This window comes from Condylura cristata, unplaced genomic scaffold (assembly GCF_000260355.1).
Source record: "Condylura cristata isolate star-nosed mole 26May11 unplaced genomic scaffold, ConCri1.0 scaffold00027, whole genome shotgun sequence".
Classification (NCBI taxonomy): domain Eukaryota; kingdom Metazoa; phylum Chordata; class Mammalia; order Eulipotyphla; family Talpidae; genus Condylura; species Condylura cristata.
The window spans coordinates 16,039,089-16,065,308 of record NW_004567128.1 but is presented as its reverse complement, the minus strand read 5'-3'; the positions used below and the strand labels follow the sequence as shown (position 1 = coordinate 16,065,308).

At 37.0% G+C, this 26,220-nt stretch overlaps 1 protein-coding gene across 2 annotated transcripts in view; it reads left to right on the top strand.

Annotated features, from left to right (window-relative positions):
• DMD (dystrophin) overlaps window positions 1–26,220 on the top strand; it is a 1,782,468-nt gene that overhangs the window by 1,308,314 nt on the left and 447,934 nt on the right. For both annotated transcript variants that reach the window (XM_012730298.1, XM_012730297.1), the window contains one exon: window positions 17,134–17,323. In XM_012730298.1, the coding sequence (XP_012585752.1) occupies window positions 17,134–17,323 (190 nt within the window). The remainder of the gene's footprint in view (window positions 1–17,133; window positions 17,324–26,220) is intronic.

The following is a 26,220-nucleotide window of genomic DNA, read 5'->3' as shown; positions in this document are numbered from 1 at the left end:
GTCATTGTATCTTTCTTCTTGATATTTCCCTGTCACTCTTTAACATTGGTTTCCACCTCGCAGATCCAATGCCACCCGCTTATTTTCTGACAGCAAATACTTCCCAACACCTTCTTTAATATCATAAACTGAATTTTGTCAATAATATCCCCTACCTATAGACCAGTTTTTTAATGATGCCTTGATTTGAATTTTAAAGAGATAGATAATTTATCATAAAATAACATGGATTTTGGGATTCAGTTATTCAGTCAAGATCCCACTAGAACACCAATGAAGTGTTAGATGATTACACTATGACTGCTGTGTCACTAACTGCAATGTGATCCCAGTGTTGTGTGTGGATTCAGATATTTTGCATAATACCAGCCATTCTTAGTAATTTTCACAAATGCTGTGCAACTTTTAGCAAAATAATAAATATAAGGTAAAGTTTTTCTTGGATTTGCATGGCAGTTGCATGTCTGAACAATTTGATGTGTGTTAAAACGTTGCCAAAACCAATTGATGTTTATATATAAAAATTTGTTCATTTCTTCATTTGGGTGTTTATAAATGGAGTTTCCACCTCTATGAGTATTCAGCAGGGACGTTACAGAGAACTGTGTGACTTGGGGCAGTTCATTGTGTGGGAAGTCTGCCATCTCCGGGACTCCTTCTGTTGATTGCCAGTTTCACTCTTGAATCATTGTGTTAGTCAAACATACTCAGTTTCCAGAAAGCCTCTGTTTTTTGATCCATATAATTTGCTTAAATACTGTTTCAATTAAAAACTTATCTGTGGATTATTAAAATAAATAATACTTCTAAGAACCTAACTTTTTTCTCGATTAGGTTTTTTTTTTTTTAAATAAGATTGAAATGAACAAATACAATACTGGCTAGATTGTCTAGAAAAGTCTTTTAAAATGCCATGATTATCATTTCAGTTATCATTTGTCTCCACCACCTGTATTGAATGCCATTGTCTCTACAGAAATGATGTTGAGGTCCTTCCTGTAGCCATATTCATTGCCCTCTCCCTAGATGTTGACCAGTGTGGTTAAATTCTATGTAAACCCCATAGGAGGTATTATTGTAGCTGCTTTAAAAATAAAAGTACTACAGCATCCATGCATGTTGAAAGAGAAATACAAAATCATTTCTTGGGATTAACCAAGTAATTTAGTAAAACAAATATAGAGATACACATATATACAGAGATAAATAAAAACTGTATTATCTCTATGGTTGAGGTACAACTAACTTTCTCCACCTAAGATGTTTTAGACTGGTAGGTAAGCAAAATGCTGCAGTCTATTGGCATTTCATCGTGGAATCTGACAAGACCTGTCATTATATTCTTGTGAATAAGTTGGTGAAATACTGGCTAGATGCAAGGTAAATTGAATGGTTTAGAAATGACTTCATGCTTTTACACAAAGAATATGGATTAGCAGATCAGTGTTGAATGATGAAGGAAAATCTCTAATGCTATGCCACAAGGTTCTGTTCATATCCCTGACATATGGGATGCTTTTGACAGTACATGAGTAGAGTTATAGAGAGGACTTCCATTCAGATTTATGGGTGATACAAAGCAGGAAAGCAAGAGAACGTTGGGTGATAGAATCAAGCAGGTATTTGGGCAGAATGATTTTAAGGTTTTTTATGTCTCCCCCTCCCCTCCGCCCCAATAAATGCTCTCTCTAGACCAGGATCGAGTTAAGGACAATTTGATTTTTTTTCCAAAGTTTTGGATTGATTTTAATGGAAGTTATTGTTAATATCCTCTGGTTTTTCTTTGCACTTTAAAAATACATTGATTCAATATTCTGTGCAGCAGTGCATTTTAAAAATTCAGAAGAAAGTATTGTTTCCATGTAAGAGTAACAGAAATTCCATCATTCACAACTAAATACAATATGTTGCCCAGTGAAATAGTCTACCAGTTCACTTTCACTGCTAGTACTAAATCTGATGGATGATACAAGCTCCAAAGATTTAATATCTCCACTTCTGCAGAGCAAAACACAATTTGGTCACAGAGTTGCTCATTCTCATATTTAACCATGTTAGTTATAGCTGAATAATAGTCCATTACATATTCAATTTTCTGTAACAAGTAAAGATGATATCTATAAATTATTATGAGGTTAAACCAAAATAATATATGTGAAAACACTGTATAAATGTTAAAATTCTATACAGATATAAATTATTTTTCAATCAATTCACATAAAAATGATTTTGATTTGTAAGTTTTTAACAACCAGAGATCTAATGTCTCATTTTCAGAACCTGCTTCTGGTTCATAGTAAGTTTATTGATTCTAATTTAGTTTTTTGAGTATATTGATGCCAGGAACTATGGAATGAATCTCTGCCCTAAAGAAATTTACAATAAGTTGATGATGATGAATGATGATGATGGTGATCAAGAAGAGCAAGATTATAGACATTTCGTAATTAGTGCTTTTATAAGTCAGGGAATCTTGAACACTACAAGCAACCCTCTGGTTTATTCCTTTAGTGTTGTAGTTTTAATTGCAAAGGCAAGTCCTTAATTTATGAATATTCTTCATAAACTTCTCTGATAAAAGGCCATTAATGTTTTTCCAAGTATCTAGTTGTTTTAAATGAATTTTCTGCCCCTTGTAATTAAAAGTTAAGAAAGCAAGAAACTTTAATCTTTATTTTTATCATCAGTTAATTAGCTCAATCTATTTGTAATCCTACAAATCTTCTAAATCAGATCTAATGCATTAAAAGTGTCTCCAAATTAAAAGGACAGGTCTTTTCAAATATACAAGACATAGTTACTTTCATATATAATTCATTTATATATTTATTCTACTGTAAAATCCCTAGGTTGAAATGTGTAAAGTGTTTGATTTTCTTATTAGCTACTCTTAATATAAAACATCTCTGAAAAGATACAGTAATCGCTGTATCACTGACAACCATTTATTAAGTTGCCATTATGAGAAGACAGCAATTGTTACCTACTATAATTTTCAACTAGTTTATAAGAATAAACATATTTTGTTACTGTCTCTAACACTGTTTTTGAAATATCCTCATGCCTTCATCAAGTCCAAAGTGTATTATTCATTCCAATAGCTCCCCTAAATGATGACAGAAGATCATAAGCAAAAGAACAATAACTTTTGTTTTCACACATGCAGATACAGTAAGCCTAATTCATGTGCCCATAGAAAACAGAGTTTCAATAATGATAATATATTAATATCCATTGTCTTTGCCTCACAAAGTGATCACCTGGTATACCTTAAGAGGTCATGTCTTAGAAATGACTAGTTTTGGCCTTTCAAGTAGTGCTACTTATTTTGGAAACTTACCCAGGCTCCCATAAAATTGAGTTTTTCATGTATGAAATAGTGATTATAATAACAGCCTTTCTCATTAATTAGTCAAGCTATTTAAGGTATCAAGAAGACACATGTGCACGTGTTTGAAAACTGAAGACAGTTTTAGTGCAAAGTATTATAAAAGTAAATGTTGAATATAAAGAACTCTTTCTAAAGTATATTATTAACCACAAGAATGTTCTGAGTGAAGAATAGTACTCAGATATTTAGAGACCTTAACTGGAAGTTCATATGAGGAATTATAAAATTGTTCATATTTCCATATTCCAGTGATAGGCCTACTATAAGTTCATATCATCTCTTACTGACAAATTTTAGTTATTTCTTTGATTAGGCACATTATTCTGCCATGTTTATTGCCCTTTGATCTTGGAAAATTGAACCAACCACTCTTGCTGCCTTCTGAACAATCTACTGTTCTCTTATCCTCTGAATAACTGTGTATGATTGATTGCGGGTTTAATGAGATTTTCAGGAGAACACCCTAGGTTCATCTTTGTTTTGCTTTACATTACTATATTTATATATCCTTTTAGAAGAGATGAAAACTAAGGAAATAGTTTTAATAGCTTTATGAAATACATCTTTTCTCTTAAATTTTATTTTTATTTGGATGTTCCATTTTTGCTTTTCCTGATGGGCACATGTTCCACTCACCCTCCATCAAACCGCCCAGTCCCTCTGCCTCACTTGCCCATACCGTCTTTCTTCCCCCTTGTTCCTATTAGTAGCCACTAAATTCTTTATCTGGGTCCCAGATTTACTTTTGCTGTATTTTGTCTGTGAATGCTTTTTGGTTATATACATTTCACAGATGAGTGAAAATTATCCATTATCTTTCACTTTCTGACTTACTTCCTTTACATAATCATCTTGAGCTCCATCCATTTTGTCTTCAAAGCCACTGTTTCATTTTTTAGAGTTGTGTAGTATTCCGTCAAGTATATATTCTATGATTTCTTTATCCATTCATCTGTTGAAGTTCACTTAAATTGGTTCCTTGACTTGGCATTTATGGTATCACTGCTATGCACATAACATACACAGATCTTTTCATATTAAAGTGCTCATATTTTTAGTAAAAATATCTAATACATATTTTACTGGCTCATACAGAATTTACATTTTTATATTCTGAAGGAATATCCATATGCTTTCCACAGGTACTGCACCATCTAGTTTTATTTTTTTTAAGATTTATTTATTTATGCATACAGAACTAGGGTATAGTCCAGAGGTGCAGGGGCAGTAAGAAGATTCACCAGAGACAGAGTGGGGAGCAGAACAGGCCAACTGACTAAATACACTGCTGAGGGGAGCAGCCAGCAAGTCAGGAAAGGTCTGCTGCACTGTGTGGATCACCTCTGGGGCAGGGATCGAACTCATGCCGAAGTGGCTTTTTAGCTTCATAGTGTTGTGCTTTAACCCTCTGCACCACCAGGGAGGTTCCGAGTTTCATTTTTGTGTCTTATGGCTATCCATGTTTCTCAAAACATTTATTAAAGAGGCTTTCTTTGCTCTGTTTTATGACATTTATCCTTTGGGTTGGTGCGTCTCTCTGCTTTTTATTCTGTTCCACTGATCTCAGTTTTTGTTTTTGTTCCTGCAGTATACTGTTTTGATTACTATTGCTGTGTAATATAGTTTGAAGTCACAAAGTGTGATACCTCCACTTTTTCTTCTTTTCTCTGAGGATTTCCTTCCCTACTTGGGGCTTTTTGTGGTTCCATATCAATTTTATAATTGTTCCATTTCCTTGAAAAAAGTCATTGTGATTTTGATAGGTATTGCATTGAATCTGTAAGTTGCTTTAGGTAACAGGACAATTTTAACAGTTTTTATTTTTCTAATTAATGAGTAAGGGAGTAAGAGATATCTCCATTCCTTTTATTTTTTTTTGAAGAGTTATTTATTTCTGCATACAAAAACTGGGGTACAGGCCAGAGGTGAGGGGGTGTGGAGGGTGGTGAGAGGACTCACCAGAGACAGAGCGGAGAGCAGAACAGGACGACTGATGAAGCACACTTCTGAGGGAAGCAGTGGGCGGGTCAGGAGAGGTCTGCTGCGCCATGTGGGTCACCTTCCTGGCAGGGAATCGAACTCTTGCTGCAATGGCTTCAGACAGCTTCACAGTGCTTTGCTTTAACCCGTTGCATCACCAGGGAGGGCCCTTCTTTTTTTTATTCAGAGAAGAACAGGATTACTATCTAGTCAGAAAATCCTAATCTTTCTTCAATTAAAAGAATAAGCTATTTCTTAATCTACTAATATAAAAAAATATATCATTCCATTTATTTTTGTCTTCCTTTTTTTCCTTTAACAGAATTTTATAGTTTTCTATATATACTTACTTCACCACCAACATTAAATTTGGTACCAGGCACTTCATTCTTTTTGGTGTGGTTGTAAATGGGTTATTTTCTCCTTATTTTCCTTTCTTCTGATATATTGTTCGCATGTAAAAATGCAACTTTTTTGCATGTTGATTTTATCCTGCCAATTTAATGTATGCATTTATTAAATTTATTAGTATTTTGATATGAGGTGTTCTTTCTGTATATTAACTTGTCATCTGCAAATGGTGAAAGGAAAATACATCTTTTAAAGAGGTCAGAATTATAAGTGAACAAACCTGACTGAAATATTCACATCCTGAAAGAAAACTATTGACAATTTAATAAATGAGGAAATGTGTCCAACCCTAATCTAAGTTTGTAGTTATCTAGAAGTTAGTGTAACTGCATTTTTAAGAAAAGATCCTCTAGGCCCTGCCTGATGGCACAATGGCTTGGGACTAAACACTGTAAGCTGGCTGCAGCCACTTCAGTGCGAGTTTGATCCCTGGCTCCAGAGGTGACCCACATGGCACAGCAGACCTCTCCTGCCCCACCCACTGCTCCCTCAGCAGTGTACTTCGTGGATCTGCCTGTTCTGCACCCCACTCTGTCTCTGGTGAAGCCTCACACCTCTCCTGCACCTCTGACTTGTACCCCAGTTCTGTATGAATAAATAGATAAAACTTTAAAAAAATCCTCTAAGTTTTGCAAATGTCCCATATAATATTTGAATCTCTACATGTGACCTAAACCAAGTGTAATCAATTACTCCCACCATTATTTCTAAATTTCCCAAAATAGTACCTTTAAGTATCGTATTGGTAGAAAAATATAAGCATCAGATCTTAGATATGAAAATGTTGATCTCTTTGTTAATGGAAGATAGGAATATGTATGTATCTTGAGTAGTTCAACTGTTCATAATATTTTGTACATTCCTTTCATTGGCTTATTGTTCCAGTTATATAAGATACAAATACAAATCAATGAAATGAGTATGCAAAGAATATTAAGAAAGTACCTTTTTATTGCTGTTCCCTAATATTTTCTTTTCACAAATATCTCACTCATCCAAGGTAAAGTTGTTTCCCTGATTGTATTTGTATCAAACCTCTATTTAAAAAAATATGTTTATAGGGTAAAAAATGTGACAAATGGAATGAGTGTTTTAAAATTCCCCCATGATAGACAATGCCCATATTTTAATTTTCTAAAGGTTAAAATCTAGGTATTTTTTTTTTTACTAAAATGTCTCCTATCATTGAAAGAAGTCTAAGTAAATAGCTTTAAAGCTGTAGTTTACCTTTAGAGGATTAATCTACTTTCTGTTTGAGTGTGTTGCTTCTGCACATGTTAAAAAGTCATCGTGTGTTGTTTGGGGTGACGAAAGATGGGAATGAGTTCTCTGAGAACTAATCAGCAATACTTTGGGAACATTTAGGTCATGGTTTCCAATTAACTCTGGAGAGTTTGAGTAATTTAGTACCAGACCTCAGGAGAGAGAGGATGAAAACCTCGTTAATTCATGTCGGTGAATTGCAAACCAGCAAATTTGCATTGAAAATGGAATTTTTTTTTTTGTTTTGAGTGAAAGACCAGCTAGATCTCTCAGCCATAGTTTTAGGTGAGAAAATAGCTTTTTTGTGCATGTGTGTGTTTCTTTATGTGTAGGTTTTTATTTGTTTCAATTACCCACTTAAAGTGAAATAACAAATAGTTAAATTTGCAATTCAAAATGAAGACCATGATTCAGTGGTATAATCTTCCTTGTACTCTTCTTTTTATACTACAATGAAAATATCAAAGAGGAGTGAACACCAACATCTATTGTCAGGGTTAGAAAAACTTCATTTTTAGGATGCAAGTCTTGGGCTCTAATCCCAGTTCTGCCCGACTTGTGTACAACCTTGGGGAAGTCATTATGGTTCTCTCTGAATCAGTCTCTCCAGCAGCAAAATGAAACTAGAGATAACTGCTACTATATATATCAAAGGATTCTTATTTTTATGAAAATCAATTCAATTAAGCAAACTTTTATTGCTCATCCATAACTGTACTTTGAGATAAAACTCAGATATATTTTCTCCACTTCCTTGAGGAAGTAAAAGACCAAAAAATAATGCTTAATGACAGATTTATCACCTGTTAGGCAAGTTGAGATAGAAATCCATGAATACGGTGTGATGTGTGTTGTATTGGAACTACTGGTAGAGAATCCAGATAAACTATAAATGTGGTTACCTTGCAACTGTAGTTAACTGTTTACTGTTTTTACTCTTTTGCCAGACTTGTCATGTCAAAGTCCAAAGTTCATGTTCATATCTTACTTTCTTTTGTGTCACCATCACCAATGTCAGAGTGCAAAGCAAGTAATTCCATGCCCTTTTGGGTTCTTCTGGTTGACAAATAATCAAATAAACATCAGAGAGATTGATAAGACAAAAAGGTAAAACAAAGTGCAGTGATAACCTCCTTTATACATGAAATAGTCCCAGAATAACTGAGAAATCCACGCACATGACTTTAGATGTCATTTTGAATAGCTTAGATAAAGGATGATGGAGAAGAAAGGGCAAATTCCATTAGGATCTTCACTGGGCAAAGCAAAGATCTTTCTGCTTTCTCATTTGAAATGAGATAATGGAATTAGGTCTTCCTGGAATAGACTCTTAACTAAGAGAAGTTTAGATGTAATTATTTTTTTAAAAAAAGCAGCCTCCTCCCAGCCTTCTAAGTACCTCCCATGATATAAACCTCTTATCAGGCATATGATTTGAGGGAGCAAATTGTGCTTCCCTACACCAAGTATAGATCCTGGCACATTATACATATGACAGATGTATGGATAACTTAATGAATGTGATATCAGTAGGCTTGTTCAAATAAGAATGGGATTAAAAAATAAAGATAATCGGTATAAAGGTTCAAGCCACTGGGAGAGAATGAAATAGCCATCTACAAGTGTACAAAGAAAAACAGAACCAAACCATAGGTAGAGAAAGTTGGGAATGATTTGTGAAATTGTTTGCATGCACTGAGGGCTACCCAGGAACTAAAAACTGTTAAGGGGTGTACACTTTTTTGTAAATATTTATTTATTTATGCCTGCAGAACTGGGGTACAGACCAGAGGTACATGAGTGGTGAGAGGATTCACCAGAGACAAAGTGGGGAGCAGAACAGGCAGATCAATGAAGTACACTGCTGAGGGAAGCAGTGGGTGGGCAATACCAGAAAAGTGTGCCATAACGTGGAGGTTTGCCATGCCATGTGGGCACCTCCCAGGCTGGGGATCGAACTTCCGCTGAAGCTGCTGCAGCTTGCTTTGCTGCACTTTAACCCATTGTGCTGCCATTAAGGGCCCTGGGATGTACATTTTTAAAGGAGTCCAGCATCCACAACACAAAGTCAAAGGAAGCAGACTCAGTGTGAAAGATATTTAATACAATTAATATGGCGAGGAAGAGAGAAAGAATATTCTTAATAACAGCTTCTCAGTAAAACTCGCAAAATTATCCATCCCCTTATGAGCAGATGGGGTCAGCCCAAAGCAGGGCTGCTCAGGCCCAAAATCCTCAAATCTAGGGTACTTTCTGGTAGGGAGCTTCAAGGAAGGGGCTAAGCAGATCCCAAAGAGCTGAGACAGGAGGAGAGAAAAAAACTCAAATTATACGTCAGAATAGTGACCTCCCTCTTGGCTCTGCCCAGGAGAGCCTCCCCATGCATCTGTCACCCACACATCACTCCCAAGTGTCTCCACTGTTTCTCCTCTGCTTGTCTTCTTCAAGTCCCTTCATGACAGTACCAGAGAGTCAGTCAGGCCTGCTTGCCTGCCATGTTATATAGCTTCACCTGGCCACTCAGATACCCCCCCGCATAGTCAAGAGCTCCCCGTATCAGGAAGTGTCTAGCTCATGACATACTGGAACTTGCTTTCAGCCCAAGGCACCACCATTAGAGAAAATGGTGCATTTCCTTCACTGAGGTGTATCCATAAGAAAATGTAGAGAGAAGAATTGAAATGTTTTAAAACATTTAAAGAGCTCTTTAAGTGTTAGCTTTTAAAAAATATTTCCTGTGCTGTATCTTAGAGCCTTCATCTCTCACCCTGTCAAGAGTTAAAAGTGTGACAGAGTGTACTTCTCACTTTAGAACAGAGGAGAAAAGAGAAACAACCTCTTATTGTCACAACCTGGGGGTAATCAAATTTCTAGGTTGGTGTTACCCAAAAAATGGAAAAAATCCATAGTCTTATTAGAGTTGTTACTAAGAAAGGAACTATTGGCATACTAGCCCAGCATGAAATCCATGCTTCTCTTCAGTGCAAATCACTAATAGAACTCCTGGAGATTAGAAAGGATCCTTTCTAGAAACTACTATTTATCTGCAGGGTAAAATGAATGATAATAATTGTCCCTTTAAATGATGCCTTTTACACTTTTCTTCAAAACTCAAAATGTAATTTACTTACCAGAAAACCAGTAAGGATTGTTATGTTTACAGACAATTTGAACTTCAAGCTAACTCTGGTTCTATGAGTAATTCTTGGTGATACAAACTTCCTGTCCAAAGTCCAGACACTGCTAAGGTGCCCATGTTCTCTGATCTATATCTAACAAACAACAAAATGTCCTGCATTCCTCCCCCAGAAAATATCATAGGAAATGATAATGGATAAGCCCAAAAATATACCAGGAATCAAAGAGTCAGAATATTTCATTTGACTACTCCATGATAATGCCAGGGCACAAGAGAAAGTGAGACTTAGCAGAAGATGGAGTGCTGTGAAGCACCCCCAGTATGTCACACCTAAGAAACACCTATGCCAAAATAGGCTTCAATATAAGATTGGGCACTTAATTTCCTATATATATATATATATATATATATAGAGAGAGAGAGAGAGAGAGAGAGAGAAAGAGAGGAGAATCCTGCAGTACTGTGAATTTGTAAAGGATTGTTCATCCATGTATCTATCAATCTATCAGCGGGATGTTCTCTACATTAATTAATTTCACCAGCCTTGCCTTGGAAAATCATAAGATTCCCTTCCTTTCCATTTTTATATGCATGTAGTTGATGCATAAGAGATTAGTATTTTTTTAAAGATTTATTTATTCATACAGAACTGGGGTACAGGCCAGAGGTATGATGGGAGAGAGGATTCACCAGGGACAGAGTGGGGAGCAGAACAGGCAGATCGATGAAGTACACTGCTGAGGGGAGCAGCGGGCGGGTCAGGAGAGATATGCCACACCATGTGGTCACCTCCTAGGCAGGCAGGGATCGAACTCATGCTGAAGTGGCTTCAGCTTCTTAGTGCAGTGCTTTAACCCGCTGTGCCACCAGGGAGGGCCAGAACAGGTGGATTTGTTAAGGGGAAAGATGTCCTAAAGGAACTCTGCAGTTTTGTGGACTCCACCCCCTACTCCAGTGATTGGAAACTACAACTCCCAGCAGTACCATGGAGAGAACTGCGAGGACCCAAGGACGGAGCTAAGTAGGCATTCTGGGGCACTGGGGGATAAATAGGGAGCCATTTTTTCCACCGGGCCTCGCTGGGGCAACAGCTCTCAGGACCACATGGCTGTGGATATCAGTCTGTTGCCCGAGCTCCAAGTCAGCGGAGCTGGTAAGATATTCTAGTTACCTTACATCTCTGTCTCTTTCCCTGGGTTGTTCCTTCTCCTTCCCTCTTTTGTAAATAAACCCATATTGACCCTTTTGTGTGCGCCTGCAGTACAACTGAATTTTAAGTGCACGGGTGAGGCCCACAGAGAGGTGGCCCAGTTCACACTGGGGTGCCCTGTAACAGTAATACTCAACTTTATAAAAACTCTGGAGTGTGTGTGTGTGTGTAGTTATAGGTCAGAGTGTTCCTTATCCAATTGCCTCAGTGATAATCCATTCTTAAACAAATCGGAGATTCCAGAGACCTGCTCTCTCTGACTGCTCCCCTGGATGCAGAGCTGACCCCAGATGAGCAGCCTCTGGGCCCGTACAGGATTGCACTATGCTTTACAGCTCCAGCACTTTGCCCTTCAGCAGTTTCTTGCTTCTTACTTATGCTAATGCAGCTCTCAGGTATCTGTAGATCTCCACTAGGGCAAACAAGGTGTAATAGCTCTTCAGGCTCAATTGCTGAGTATAGAATCCTCCATCCTGTACCTTTTTGAGACCACCATCCGTGCAATAGTGTGATATTTCCCCACATACATTCCTTAGGCAATGATTTTTTTATTCCTTATTTGGTTACTAGGCAAGGGTCTGAAAAAAACTTTTGAAGTATTCTCATCAGTTTTAGTCAACTGCTGCCACAACTGCAAGTAGGTGGCCTTTGGTGCAGCAAAGAATAAAAAAGAAAAGGAAAGAGAAATAGGGGAGAGAGAGCGAGGGAGGCAGTAGATCCAGTCACCTATGGACACTGCAAAGTTGTGGGCATGGGATGTGGAAAGTGGGGTTTAGGAGAGGGCAAGACCTTCTCCCTAGACTGCTGGCCGGGTGGCTGGCTTCCACAGCACGTCTGATGGAAAAAGGGACAGAGTAAGCCCTCCTGCATTGCTCCTTTTTAAGAGCTAAAAAAAAGTGGCCCTACAGCTCCTCCCGTCCTAACAGCCCCTCACTCAGGAGAGCGGAGCAGCGTTGAGGCCATGGCACTGCATACTGTCATTCTCTTGGGCTTGGGGAGCACATGGAAATCAGGGGGCAGAGTTTCACCCTTCTCTGCACTGGGCCGCTCTGGCAATTTACTGTGATAGTTCAGCAAGTCAGGTTCCCCAGAAGGCAGCTGCTGAGAAAGTGATTATCGTGCAGGGATTTTATTGGAGAGCGGTCTCAGAACTAACACCTGTGAAGAGAAGACAGCAAAGGAAGCGTCGAGGGCAGAAGCCAGGCTTCTGTGCATTTGCTGACATCAGTCAGCCTTTCTCCCTCCCCTCTTCTTTGCTCCCCTGCAGCAGCTCTGAATTTTCACACTGGGGTAGCCTCTCAGAATTGCCCAGTTAGAGCAAAGGCTTTTTAGAGCGCACACATTCACATTGGCTGCAGTCTGCCTCCTACAGCTTTCCCCCAAACTGGGGCAAACCCTTTTTCAGTCCTAAAGAAGTTCTCAAAGTTCGGTTTCTAGCAGCAGTTACTGTGGAATTCTAGCATATATTAGGACCTAGAAGGCCTATTAAAACACAGCTTGCTGGACTCGGCACACAGTGTTTGTGATTTAGGAGGTCTGCGGTACACCTGGAGAGTCTGCATTCTAATGAGCTCCCAGATGAAGCTGCTCCTGCTGGCCCATAGATCATAGTTTGAGAACCACTGTACCACTCTGCCAATATTTACATGCTGAGAATGGTATATAGTGCCCTTATGAATAGAATGGAAACCTTTGAAGTCGCCATACTATCTATACCCTGTTCCATTAAATTCTCGGCAACTTTTGCATACTATAAAGCTGGAATAATAATATCTTATTAAAACATTCCTTAACCAATACCCGTGTGTAGAGGCAGAAATAAACTTCCTCCCTAGCCTTCTGGGCTCTTCTTAGGTTAGTTGAGCAATCAAATTAACATCAGAGAGATTAATGAATGAAATGAACAATTGTAGTTAAATATGAATGGAGAATCAACATGGATGTGAATTCTAAAGCCAAGGGCACTAAATAACATTATCTATCTAGCTACCCATCTGCTAAGATAAGTAATGGGATGGGGGGGGGGATGGACCTGGGGCTTCAGGAGACAGGAGAACTCACATAATGAGGGAAGGCTAACTCGTGATGAAGATCATATGTTCTGTAAGAAGATCTTTGCCCTGCCATTTGGATAGGTTTCTCTGGTAAAAAAATTTATTTTGCTAAAAATAGGATTGTGGGCTCTCCCTAGTGGCACAATGGGTTAAAACACCACATTATGAAGCTCTCTGAAGCCACTGCAGCATGAGTTCAATTCTGGCCAGGGAGCTGACCCACATGGTGGAGCAGACCTCTCCTGGCACGCCTGCTGCTCCCCTCAGCAGTGTATTTCAGTCCATCTGCCTGTTCTGCTCCCCATTCTGTCTCTGGTGAATCCTCTCACTGCTCCTGCACCTCTGACTTGCACCCCAGTTCTGTAAGCATAAATAAATAAATCTTTTTTAAAAAATCTGATTGTTTAGGTAGTTAAGAGAGTGGTAAAAGATTCACATGAGCCTGCAGGTCCTCCATTGATTTCAGCTCAAAAGAATCCACCTGCTAAAGTGGATTCTTAGGGTGACCTGAATTATCTGGAGCAGGCCTATCCTTCAAGCAGATTCTATTTGTAAGACATTATTACTCTTTCTAACATCTGGTCGTTGGTACTTTTTAATTTCAGCCAGATTTTCACCAGGAATTAAAATTTGATAATCTGAACAGATGAATTACAAAAATAATCCATGTTAAAGATCTTTAATTTTATTCTAAACCAAATTTTTATTTATACTTCTCATTGTTTCTGAACTTTATTTATCATACAAACCATTTAAAGCCATATGGTTACAGAAATTAGAAACGAGATAAATCAGAGCTCTTCAGAATACACAAGTATAAAATACAAATACCCTTTAATCATTTCTATTCTAGATTTGGCACAGTTAAAATTGAGGAATTCAGCATTACATTCATTGATCTCAGGAGAGAGGATGTAGCGTTAAAATTCTCACACAAGCATGAAACAACCATCTCACCTGTGATCAAAGAGCCATGCAATGGAGCTCATTTGAAGAGATTTTCTGCTGTGGTGCTCATTGAATTTTTTTTAATGTATTTTCTAAATTAGAAAATATTCAACCTGATGTTGTCAATATTTCAGAACACGAGGGTATCATTTAGTAAAATGGTACCTTACTGCCCTGAACGAGTTTCTGCTCCCCCTAAGGGCCTAATTTACAAAGCAGCAAACTCACTGGTAGGATTTGGCTGGAAATCTCATTGTCTCGGTAGGACCCTTTCATCTGATTTATGTGCATTGCATTTTACAGATAACTCCTGGAAAGTTATTTACTAGTGACTTTCTCTAGAAGCAGAGGGTAGGTGGTGTTTTCTAGTTTAGGATCGGGTGCTAAGCAGCATCATGTGCAGCTAGCTCATTATGAAGATGAAGCTGATAATAAAATGTGCAATATTTAATTCTCCAAGTTTCACTCTGCTATGGGACAGGTTCAGGTTGTCCTTTTATTGTGTGGAAAGTTGGAGTCTGTTATAGAATATGTCAATGTCTCGCCCTGCATTTTTCTGTGGGGATGTGATGGCTTATATCTATCCCAAAACTTGGGATAGAGATGGAGTAAGTCTTAGTGATTTCTAACATGCCAGTCTATCTAGAAATAGTAGCTTGAACTGGATAAAATTGTCACTTTTATAGGTCAAAAACGGGCAAATGTCAGCAGTGACTCAGTGCTTCAGCTTGTTTGTCGCCTGCCAGCTTGTAGCATTAAGATTCCCAGTGCTGTTGTAATGGCTCAGAATTTTTAAATCATAGTAAATGAAAGGATAAGTAAGTCAAGAACGATTTTGAAGTTTCTGCCTGCATCGATAATACGCCTGAAAATGAGATAAGCAAGGAATCAGCCTTCCAGGTTAGCCCTTGAACTACACAGGGTTTAACTTATTTGCCCAACCAGAACACCAAGCCACCTTTCAGCTGTGCAGTATTAAAGTTTATTTAGGAGTTGATAAATAGCTTAGTGCAATGCTTCCTTTTTTCCAATAGCTGCATCCTCATAAACGTATTCTATCCTCTACCAGTTAATGCAGACAGAAGATTTTTATCCAGTATGAGCGCCGAAACTACACTATAGAAGACTGTATGCTCAGCAAAAACCTCACCCATGATGAATAAACAGCCCTTCCGGGGGCTTTGCTGCCGCTGGCTCGGCAGGAGTTGTTTATTGCCTGGTTTGCACATCCCATGATAATGTTGCTGCTGAAATAAATTGCAGTTTTGCATAATTATTGACAATCACATCTTAACAAGCAATGTGTATCATATTCAAGTATTCAATTTTTTAAAATCCATTTTTAGCTTATGTTTAATCCCAGAAAGTGTTTGTGTAGTAATAAAAGGCAAATATGATATTTAAATAGAGTACTGATTTCCTCACTGCAGACAAAATTTACCTGAATCTTTTTTAGATGAGACTGTTACTGCCTCAGGTAATTTTCCCTCCCAAGCTATTATTGTGTAGCTGCATAGATGTTCATTATGGACAGACGTATGTATCCACAATATCTGCATATACATTTATATGTACACACACATGGATATATATTTTCAGGGAAATATTCTTTTCTACATTGTTATGTTGTTAGGAAATTTGGTGCATCCCTTCTAAAAGATTAGAGAAATAAAAATGGAGTGAGGGCAAAGGAAAGTTGCTATTCTTAAGGAACCATAATGTGCAACTATGTAAAGTGTGAGGGACTCAACTTTATACAGCTGTTGCATTTCTATTCTCTACACAATAGATATTGCAAATAAGAAAACTGCAAAATCAGCTGAAGAAACTTGCCAGATATTTGATTTGGTTTGGTTTTAGCTTTGCTTTGTCCATTACTCATAAAAATTTTCTTTTGGGAAGTATTCTCAGTTGTATGAGCAGCAGGTATTGCAGTATGAGGCGAGCCCACTGGAACACAGTGGGGTTACGCAGGTAATATTTTACCTGATGAAACACGTTCTTTTTCTACTTGTTAGTCTTTCTGTTCTCCCTCATCCTCCAGTCTCCTCCTTTTTCCACTTTCACTGTTCAACTTCCTATGTCAAATTTATCTTTCCCGACTCTTCTATTGACCTAATCAGGTTATGAAAAGGTGAGCATGCTCTGGGGATTTGGGGGTTTCACTGACAAAGATAAGCTGAAATTTTTGCAGCATATAAAAGTAAGCTTTCAGAATTAATCAGTAGGGCCCTCCCTGATGGTGCAACAGGTTAAAATGCAGCAATATGAAGCTCTCTGCAGCCACTGCAGTGCTAGTTCAATCCCAGCCAGGGAGGTGGCCCACATGGTGCTGCAACTGCTCCTGTCTCCCTCGCCACTCCCCTCAGCAGTTACTTCATCAATCTGCCTCTTCTGCTCCCCACTCTGTTTCTGGTGAATCCTCTCACCTCCTGCACCTCCAGCCTGTACCCCAGTTCTGTATGTGTAAATAGAATCAGCAATATTAAAAGGTTCAAAAAGATGTTTTTGTGAAAATTGGAAGTTACTTCCTGAAATTTCAATAGTCCATACAAATAGAACACATAAAAGGTATTCTAATTGTTGCTGCTTTTAACAGGGATTTTAGCAGCTGCTCACCCCTTTGTAGGGTATATTTCAACTTAGTCCTTTTATCCTTGTCCTTTTCATGGGGTTCACTGAGCATACCATTTTAATGATGGAGTGGACTTACATCTGGACATCCATTCTTTTGCAGAGTGAGTGAGCGAGAGGCTGCTTTGGAAGAAACTCACAGATTACTGCAGCAATTTCCCCTGGACTTGGAGAGGTTTCTTGCCTGGCTTACAGAAGCTGAAACAACTGCCAATGTCCTGCAGAATGCCACCCATAAAGAGAGGCTTCTAGAAGACGCCAAAGGTGTACGAGAGTTGATGAAACAGTGGCAGGTAAGTCAAAAGTTTCTACACTATCACTCTCCTGAATTCAAGTGAAAGATTCACAGTATTTATACTTACAGTGGATGTGCTAGGGGAAAAACTGATCAGTATTTTTTTTTAAGACTTGATATCTTTAAACATTTGAACAAAGAAAAAGATAGAGGGAGAAGGAAGTCCTTTATTATTTCACATAACAACCCAATCTTCTAGAGCACATGTTTTGCACAGGAAAAACTTGCACATAAAACCAGACCTTTGGTCAAGGAAGGACTTTTCTCAAAGATATAAGTTAGGGATTGGTTTATTAAATTGAAAAAGTTGCCAGTTTGAGTGTTTATTTAATATCTTACAGGGAAAGCATCTGTATAAATTGTCTGTTTTATTTAGCGTTGCTAACTGAATCAGTTTCCCTTCATTACTTTCAAATACGTTTTGAAATGTTAATCTGGCATTTTGTAGCTTTCTTCCTCCTAACATGATCAGTGAAAATAAAAATGAGATGGCTAAATTTATCATAGTTTAATGATCATACAATTTTGAGACAATTGTTTTTCCTAGAAACAAAAATTATTACTGTGAAGTTTCATATGCACACTCAGTGAAAACTTAACTTTAGGGTCGTTTTGTTTAAATGAAGTCTTGGTGAGAATAGTTTCTGTAGTACAAGTACAGAGAACTGATTTTACTCTCACTGTTAATTTATATTCCCTATCCTGTGACAGCACTGTTTTTTTTTTCTTTCATGTAGAGTTGAGTTTTCTGAATTTATTGACAGTAAGAACTTTACCATATCTCAAAAATATTTTGTAGTGTGAGAATAATGTCATCAATTTTGTGAATTAACTTTATTTTTCCATATTTTTTAATTATTGGAAAGGTGATAGCATGTCCTAGATTGCAAAATAATTCTAATACTAAATCATCATAAGTGAAAGTTGCCTCCCTCCCCCACCTTGTTTGTTCACCCCCTCCTCCTTTTCTTTGAGTTTTGCTGTGATATTTGATCTACTCTGCTGCTCTTGTGCATAGAGTCTATGGTGGTGACAGCTGATTTTAGTTGATTGACTTCCTCATTCTTTCCATGTCATTCTCACTGGACTCCTCTTGCTGTCCACAATGTGTCAATGTGTGTTGAGTTAGTTTTATCCTTTGGAATAACTTGTTCAGACAGTATCTGACTTCATCGTTGCATATTGCTATGTCTGCAGACATAGCAAAGAAAAGTAGGTATTTTGGGTTTCAGATAGATGAATGGCTAGAAAATATTCTTATTTAATGTGTGATACTTTATTAATAAAATGTTATTTCTCCGTGTAAAGGTTCATAAAACCACATATAATTTTATATGTAAGTGTACATATTCCATCAAATATGGTAGACATACACTAAAACCCTGAGTAAGTGGATATTTTAGATTACTTAGAAAGTAAAAATAATCCAATGAGGGATTTAGAAAAACATTCTGAGGTAGTGAGTGAGTCTGGTTGAGGGCATGGATACATTCATCTATCTCCAACACAGTCTATATCAGCGATACTATACAATGAACATTTCTATATAAATTCCTAATCCTGAGATGCTGCAAGATTCTGAATCATTAAAGAGAAACATTGTCATATTTGCTGACTATATTTACCATATAAAAATGGAAACTAAAGTACATTATATGTTTAGGTTTCTGATATCTGAAAAATGATTTGAACTTAGGCTGCTTATTATATACATAGCTTATTGTATATTACTTACAAAAATGGACTTAATCTTCAAAGCCATAAAAACCTTCCTTAGAGTTTCCAAAAATATTAGACATAGTGTTTCCCCTTAGCTGTAGTTAAGGTTCCTACATCATTTTAAAATAGAGACACCTTTCTCAAGACTCTCAGTTAGTAATGTTTTTCCAATAAACCCAGTTGCTGGAGGTTGAAATGATATCGTATTCATAGCATGACATGGATAGCAAGTTCTGATTTCAGCTAGACGACTGAATCACAATTTGGGATGGAAGATTTGGAGGTGACATAGCAAAAACTCTAGATTTCTGAACTACTGATTGTTGTTAATGGTATTTAACAATATTTCAACTGTTTAACAAATTGTCAACTGTCAGTTGTCATATTTCAATTGATAGAATTGAATCAGGGTACTGTGGTGTAAAAGCAACAAATGCAATTGTCAAGTTTGAAAATGAAGAAAATGACAAACCAAGGAGATTACATTCAATTTCAGTATTTCAACTTATTGGAGTATTTGCTTTCTTTTCCCCTCTAAAGGTGATTTTTTTTCTCTTTTGAAAAAAAGGAAGTTTCTGTGATATATATGAAAAAACAAAGTATAAGTGCACGATTTTTCTTCACTTTCAGTTTATTTGCAAAAGTTGGTAAATTTATTCATTATTTGACACATGCTGTATCACAAGAACAGTTTTTACATAAGAAGAAAGGAAATGCTAAAGCCTACCCTGAGCAACGGCCCTCCACCCAGATACTGAAATACCCTTGTGCCCCAAAGCACTGGCATTTTATGGCCAGGAATGGTCCTTAGTTGAAACCTTCAACAAAACAGGTTTTCTCTATGACCGTCAAGGTACTTGTCTGTATAAGGAGATTCCACTTCTTTGTAGACTATGTGATTTTCACTCTCATGTAGCATTTACTACATGGGATATTATTCTCCTGGGAATATTGACAGTTCATGGGTTCTATAAGCATATATGTTATGAAGCATGTCCTTCCTGAGTGAATCTTATTCATTGCATTCTGAAACCCATTTACTATTAAAAAAAAGTATTACTTTTACTAAAAGCAAGCATGTTGTAGTTGTACTTTAGGATGAGGAGAGTTTTCTTCTAGGTGTTGTTACTTCTGATAGACTAAGTAGAATTTTAAAGCCAGTATATTTTTGTAACGTGCCATATATATACAGCCCAGAGAGGTACATGACAGTTTGAAAATTTTTAAATGGCAAATTTCTCCTAAAAATGAAGACCCATATTCTTAAATCAATCAGATTCTTCCTGTGTCCAACTATTTCCTGCTTTGGGCCTCAGAGCATTGATAAAGTTATATATGGTTCCAATTTTTAGCATAAAACTCTGGACAACAAACTAAAATGGGAGGACTCTGCATTTTTGGTAATACAAGAATTTCACCAGTCTTAGCTGGTTCTGTAAGTGCCCCAAAGAGATCATTGTAATATCAGCTTATACAGAAGGTGTGTGGGGATGTGTGAGGAGAGAGATGGTCATAAAGGGAAAAGTGTCTGTTTAGCAATTCTGTCCATTTTTGAGTGGGTTCTTTATTTTCTCTTCATTGAGTTGTAGAAGTTCTTTATAGATCTTGAAGATTAGCCCCTTGTCAGATGTATGATGTTCAAATACCTCCCATATGGTAAGATATCTTTTAGTTTCAATGATAATTTGTTTCTCTCTGCAGAAGTTTCTTCATTCTAGTCCCATTTGTTTATCTTCTTTTTGTTTCCTTGCCTTTGAAGTTGAACTCCCAAAGATATCCCTGAAGCCAATGTTGTGGAATGTTTTGATTGTTTTCTTCTATATATTTCATGGCTTTGGTATTTATCTCCAAGTCTTTAATCTGTTTTGGTTAAATTTTTGTGTATCATATGAACTCTTGCATACTCTTGGTGCTAAATTATATTCTTTTGGCTTGTGTGTCTAGTTTTACTCCAATACCACGCTGTCTTGTTTTCTATAACTTTTAGATGGTTTGTAGTTTGGACGTGTAACACCTCCATTGGAAGAATACATTCTTAATTACACAGTCTCCTGAATCAGTTATATCATTATATTTCTTTGGACTTCTCATAATAGATAATCTGAGTATCCTTGATTTTAAGAAAGAAAACCCTCTGTTTATTCCCGACTACTTCTCTAATTTGAATTCTTTTAAATTTTCCTACTTACTTCAGTGTCTAAAATATATGAAAGTGAATCTTGATATTTTTCTTTTGGTAGATGAAAGCTAACTATCACTTTGGATATATAAAACTTTTCTGTGTGTTATTTCCATGAGCTTTTACTAATTCAGGACATTTATACTAAACACTTGCTAGGCACCTAACATGGCATTAGCAATACAAACGTGGTTAGAAAGGGGCTTTTCAAACACTTCAGACAAACTACAGGTTCATGCAAACAATTTAATGACTATCAATACAATTTAATGACTAACAATATTCTATTCCTTTCTGAAATGGAATAGGATAGAATAGAACACCATCTATCACACTTAGTAAGGCTCAATGTTGTTTTGTGAAACTTCCATGTTTGAGGGAGTGGGAAAGGAAGGAATACTAGATTATTATATTACATATATTCAGAAACCTCTGATTTGGAATGTGATTTCTCATATTCCAAAGATGAAGATATATAAACTATGACAAAATTACAATAGTGTAATGGGTATTATAATAGATGTCAAGAGAGGATTTAGGAAAATTAGAAGATGATTAGGCTAAGTCTGCCATAGAGAAGAGGAAACCTGCCTAGAACAGTGTTTTTGAATCTTGCTAATATATTGGAGGAGCTTTAAAACATGCTGATCTCTTGGTTCCACCCCCTAGGATTCAAGATTAATTCCATCATATCCTGTCTATGATTCTCCTGTTCAGTCAAGGTTAAGAACCTTTGTAACTCCTCTTTCAGAGAAAGTTGGAAGAATGTGTTAGGAGTTAGCTAGGAAATCAGAGTTAAAAGGTGATTTCAGGCCCTCCCTGGTGGCGCAGCGGGTTAAAGCACAGCACTAAGAAGCTAAAATCACTTCCGCATGAGTTCGATCCCCGCCTGCGCTAGAGGAAATCCACATGGTGCGGCAGACCTCTCCTGACCGACCCGCTGCTCCCTTCAGCAGTGTACTTCGTCGATCTGCCAGTTCTGCTCCCCACTCTCTCGTGAATCCTCTCACCCTCCTCATCTCTGGCCTGTACCCCAGTTCTATACGAATAAATAAATAAATCTTTAAAATTTTTTTTAAAAAGGTGATTTCAGCAAAGGGAACAGTGTGTCCAAAATTCTAGACAGTGTGATAGTTTGAGACTCTGAAAGTACTTCTCTGTGGTTGAGGTATGGTTCTTACCAAAAAAAAAAAAAAAAAATTGGAAATATCAATGTGGGTGAAATTACATATAAACACAGCAGGGGGTAATAGATAGTATATGGACTTGTAGACGGGGAGACAACTCATTCTACCAATTGGTACCTAACCTCTAAGTCTCAATTGTGCTCTTCTATTCAATACAACTCTTCTCTCCAGTGAATATAGAATGTCACAGGATTTTGTGAGAACTAGATGATAGGATGCATGCAAAACACCCACCGGAGGGTAGAGTGTTGCACTAAAAGGACTCAGTTTGTGTAACCTGTCTAACCCTCCTTGCTTCCGTCTGTCTTTAAGGATTTCGGCTTTTTCTGTAATGATGGGAAGTCAGCATAGTTTTATGCAAGGGAATAGAATAACCACACTTGGGGCTTTGCAGCATCACAGCTGTTGAGGAGAATGAACAGTACGGTTATGAATTATGTCCAAGAGCCACAAAATGTAATTTCTGTACTATTCAAAGCAACAAATAATAATTAAGCTGGCCAGGTTGAATGCATGAGACAGAGGTATTGCAAATGAAAATCAGCATGGTGATATACTTAACGGGAACAGAGCCCTGGGGAGAAAGTGAAGTACAATGAACAGTTACTGAGTGTTTACCTTTTGCTGTGACTGACTGTGCCTTCACAGAGGAGAAATTTTAGAGGAGAAATCATTGTGGGAAAAGGAATGGTTGGTTTTGAGGTGTCTGTGATTAATAGAAGTTAAACTGCCATCATCTTTGAGGCAATTTGGAATCCTATACTTTGAAAATATTAGCAAGAATGTAAGACAATGGTACTTCAATTACAATAGATATAAATTTAAAAATAAAAAAATGAATCCAAGGTAGCAGTGGAGGATGAAGTGATAATGTATGGTAGGAACAGAAAGAAGTCTTTGAAAAGGATGCCATAAATGGATATTTGATGACACAGAAAGTAGGTCATGAACTACATTAAGTAACAAAGCAAATTATAGCTCAAAAAGTAAACTAGAAGTTAGAAAAAGATCTAAGTTGAAAATATAAAACTGAAAGACATCAATATGGAAGCTATGAGAATACATGATCTTACACCCAGTCTCTGTCTCTGTCACTTCTGTTTTTTCACCCCATTCAGAAAGATAGCTAAAGTCACCAAGATGCTGGGGTCTTCTACATTTTTCAGAAGGACATAAGGTATTGTTAGCCTCTTTGCCAGGGAAAAGGCAAAGGACTAACAAAGCTTTGGTCTAAAACTCACACTGTAGAAAAAAATAAAAGTATTGGGATAATGTGACCAAGATCTTGAAAAGCTTTTTTTCTAATAAGGAAAATTAGCTTCTTCTCTCACATAAAATTGGAAAAATTTGTTTTCACTTTTGTTCTCATCTAGGTACTATAAAAAGGTCATAAGTTCCCAATAATGTGAATATCAGTCCTCAGGAACAGATTCAAGAGCCACGTGCTTGTCGCCTTTATTGTGTTCCTGGTTTGTGTCCTGAAAATCCTGTAGGTCACATCACAGAGTGGGCTCCAAAAAGAAATAATAAAAATAATTAAAAGTTTAGTAAAAGGATTCAGTGAGGACAAATGTTCGAGACTGCTGTTTATCACCTATAAGAAGGAAGACTAACTACAGAAAATAAGAACTGTTAATTTTTATGCAGTGATAACAAAAATAATCAGCCACCTCAATGTAATACAATGAATTTAGTCATTGGATTATAAGGATTATAACATTTTAACATGTTACCATAATTTCTTTATATGTAGACATGTTTATTGAATGTATTAATTGTGTTAAATTTCGCTTTTCCAGATATTGCCACTAACATTAGCTAGTATTAAGGATGATACAAAGGAAGCACTAAAATAAATAACTTTGTAATCCAGTGATTGGATTCTGTAATCTTATCTATACAAACCGAAAGAAAGGCCAGCATAGGTAATAAGACACTGTACATACCAAAAAGTCAATTTTGATAGCCCCTAATAACCACTGTCCTTTATTCCTCACACAGCTTTTGCAAGGATCTTATGAGGTAATAAATATAAAAGCACTTTGAAAAAGCTTTATTCTAGTGAAAGGTCCTTATTAATGGTATGAATTACCATTAGACAAAAGTCAAACTGAAGATGTAAATCTAATGTTGTACTCTTTAAAATCAATATGTCAGTTATAGTAATTAATAGAGAATAACATTAACTAAATTTTTCATTTTTTATAATTGACAACATTTTTGCCTTCCTCTAATATTAGTACTATCATTATTTCCGTTCGCAGTTAAGGAGAGTAACATTAGAGAGGTTATATACTTTAGCTATCACTGCTTCATTGAAAATCAACTAATTTGAATTTTATCACAATAGATAATGCGGGAGATAATTCAAACTAAAGCTATTAAATAAATGTTTAGCTATTGTGGGATGCATAAAGCCATGTAGTTATCCAATTATTAGGCTAGATAGTAATAACTCCCTTTTTATATATCACTGTCTACCAGAAAGTATGCTAAGAGCATTGACCTGCCTTTTCTATGCATGGAAAACCAAGCTCTAAGAGATTGAGCGGTAACATCTAAGGTCACACATTGTCTAGGTAGAAGTCAAAATTGAAACCTAAGTTTGACAATTTGCCTCTCACCTAATCCTACTATGCTATCCATTCCTCTGTAAACAGACTCCAGCTTCTGAGCAAAGACCCAAGGTCACCAAAAAAAAGCTTCAAATCTTTCCCTAATAGGAATTTCATGATTAATAAAACCATTCCTACTTCCTAAACATCCTTTCTTCTTTATATTTTTTCAATCTGGTTTCTACATCTGCCTCTCAGCGGAAACGCTTCTCTGTGAAAATACCATAACTACTAAAGGCAAATATTCTACCAAGTCCTTACTACCTAGAAATCTATGCAGAGGTTGTTGTTATTCCCGACTACAGCTTTCTGGGAAAGTGCTAATTTACCAGGGAGTTGTGGTCCATGAATTTTCTCCTACATCTCTAAATACCCATTTTTTGTATTTTCTTTACCTGAGAGTTCTCTTCTGTTTCCATAATCTTAATTTTCTCTTCATTCAGGAGCCAGACAATAGTTACTAAATGTCAGTTTTGTGCAAGGTTCCAGGGTAGAAACAGGTGTTTGCCTGTTACAGTACGATGTTTTCTTGTTCTGCTGTTCTTGTGTCACCATCTTTTCAGTCAGAGAGATTTCAAATGAGATCATCATTTCCACATGTCCTTCTCACTTACCTCATTTTCTGGTTCATTTTCAGGTCTATTGATTTTTACTTCCCAATCCTTTGCACCCCTTCCTTTCTCTTCAGGTCCTTTACCTTACTCTAAATCATGCACTTACACCTTTCATCTCCCTCTGCTCCTTGTCCAGAACATTGCTCCAGTCCAGCCTGCAGAGTGCCATGTCAAGCTAATCTTCCTAAAGCATAGTGTAGAGCATTAATTCCATGGCAGCAGGGTTTTGTCAATTTGATAACTTGTGTAATGTCATTATCCAAAACAATACTCAACATATGATAGGTGCTCAGCAGATATTTGTCAAATGAATGAATGTTTGATTTCTCAGTCACCGATTATAAGTTCCCAAAGCCTTCTGGACAGTCTAGAAACCTCTTCTTCTGGCCCTCCAGGATTGTGCCAGCATCTCAATTTTCAGTCTTATTTCTTATTTTTCCTCACTCTACACTCTCAACTCCTACTTAAATGTACAGTTAGCCTACTTTTGTGTCTTTTGATGACCTTGATTCTTTTTTTAGAGTTCATATTTTTCATGTCAGTTTACCCAGATGCTACCCATTTTTCAAGGAAAGCCAGGT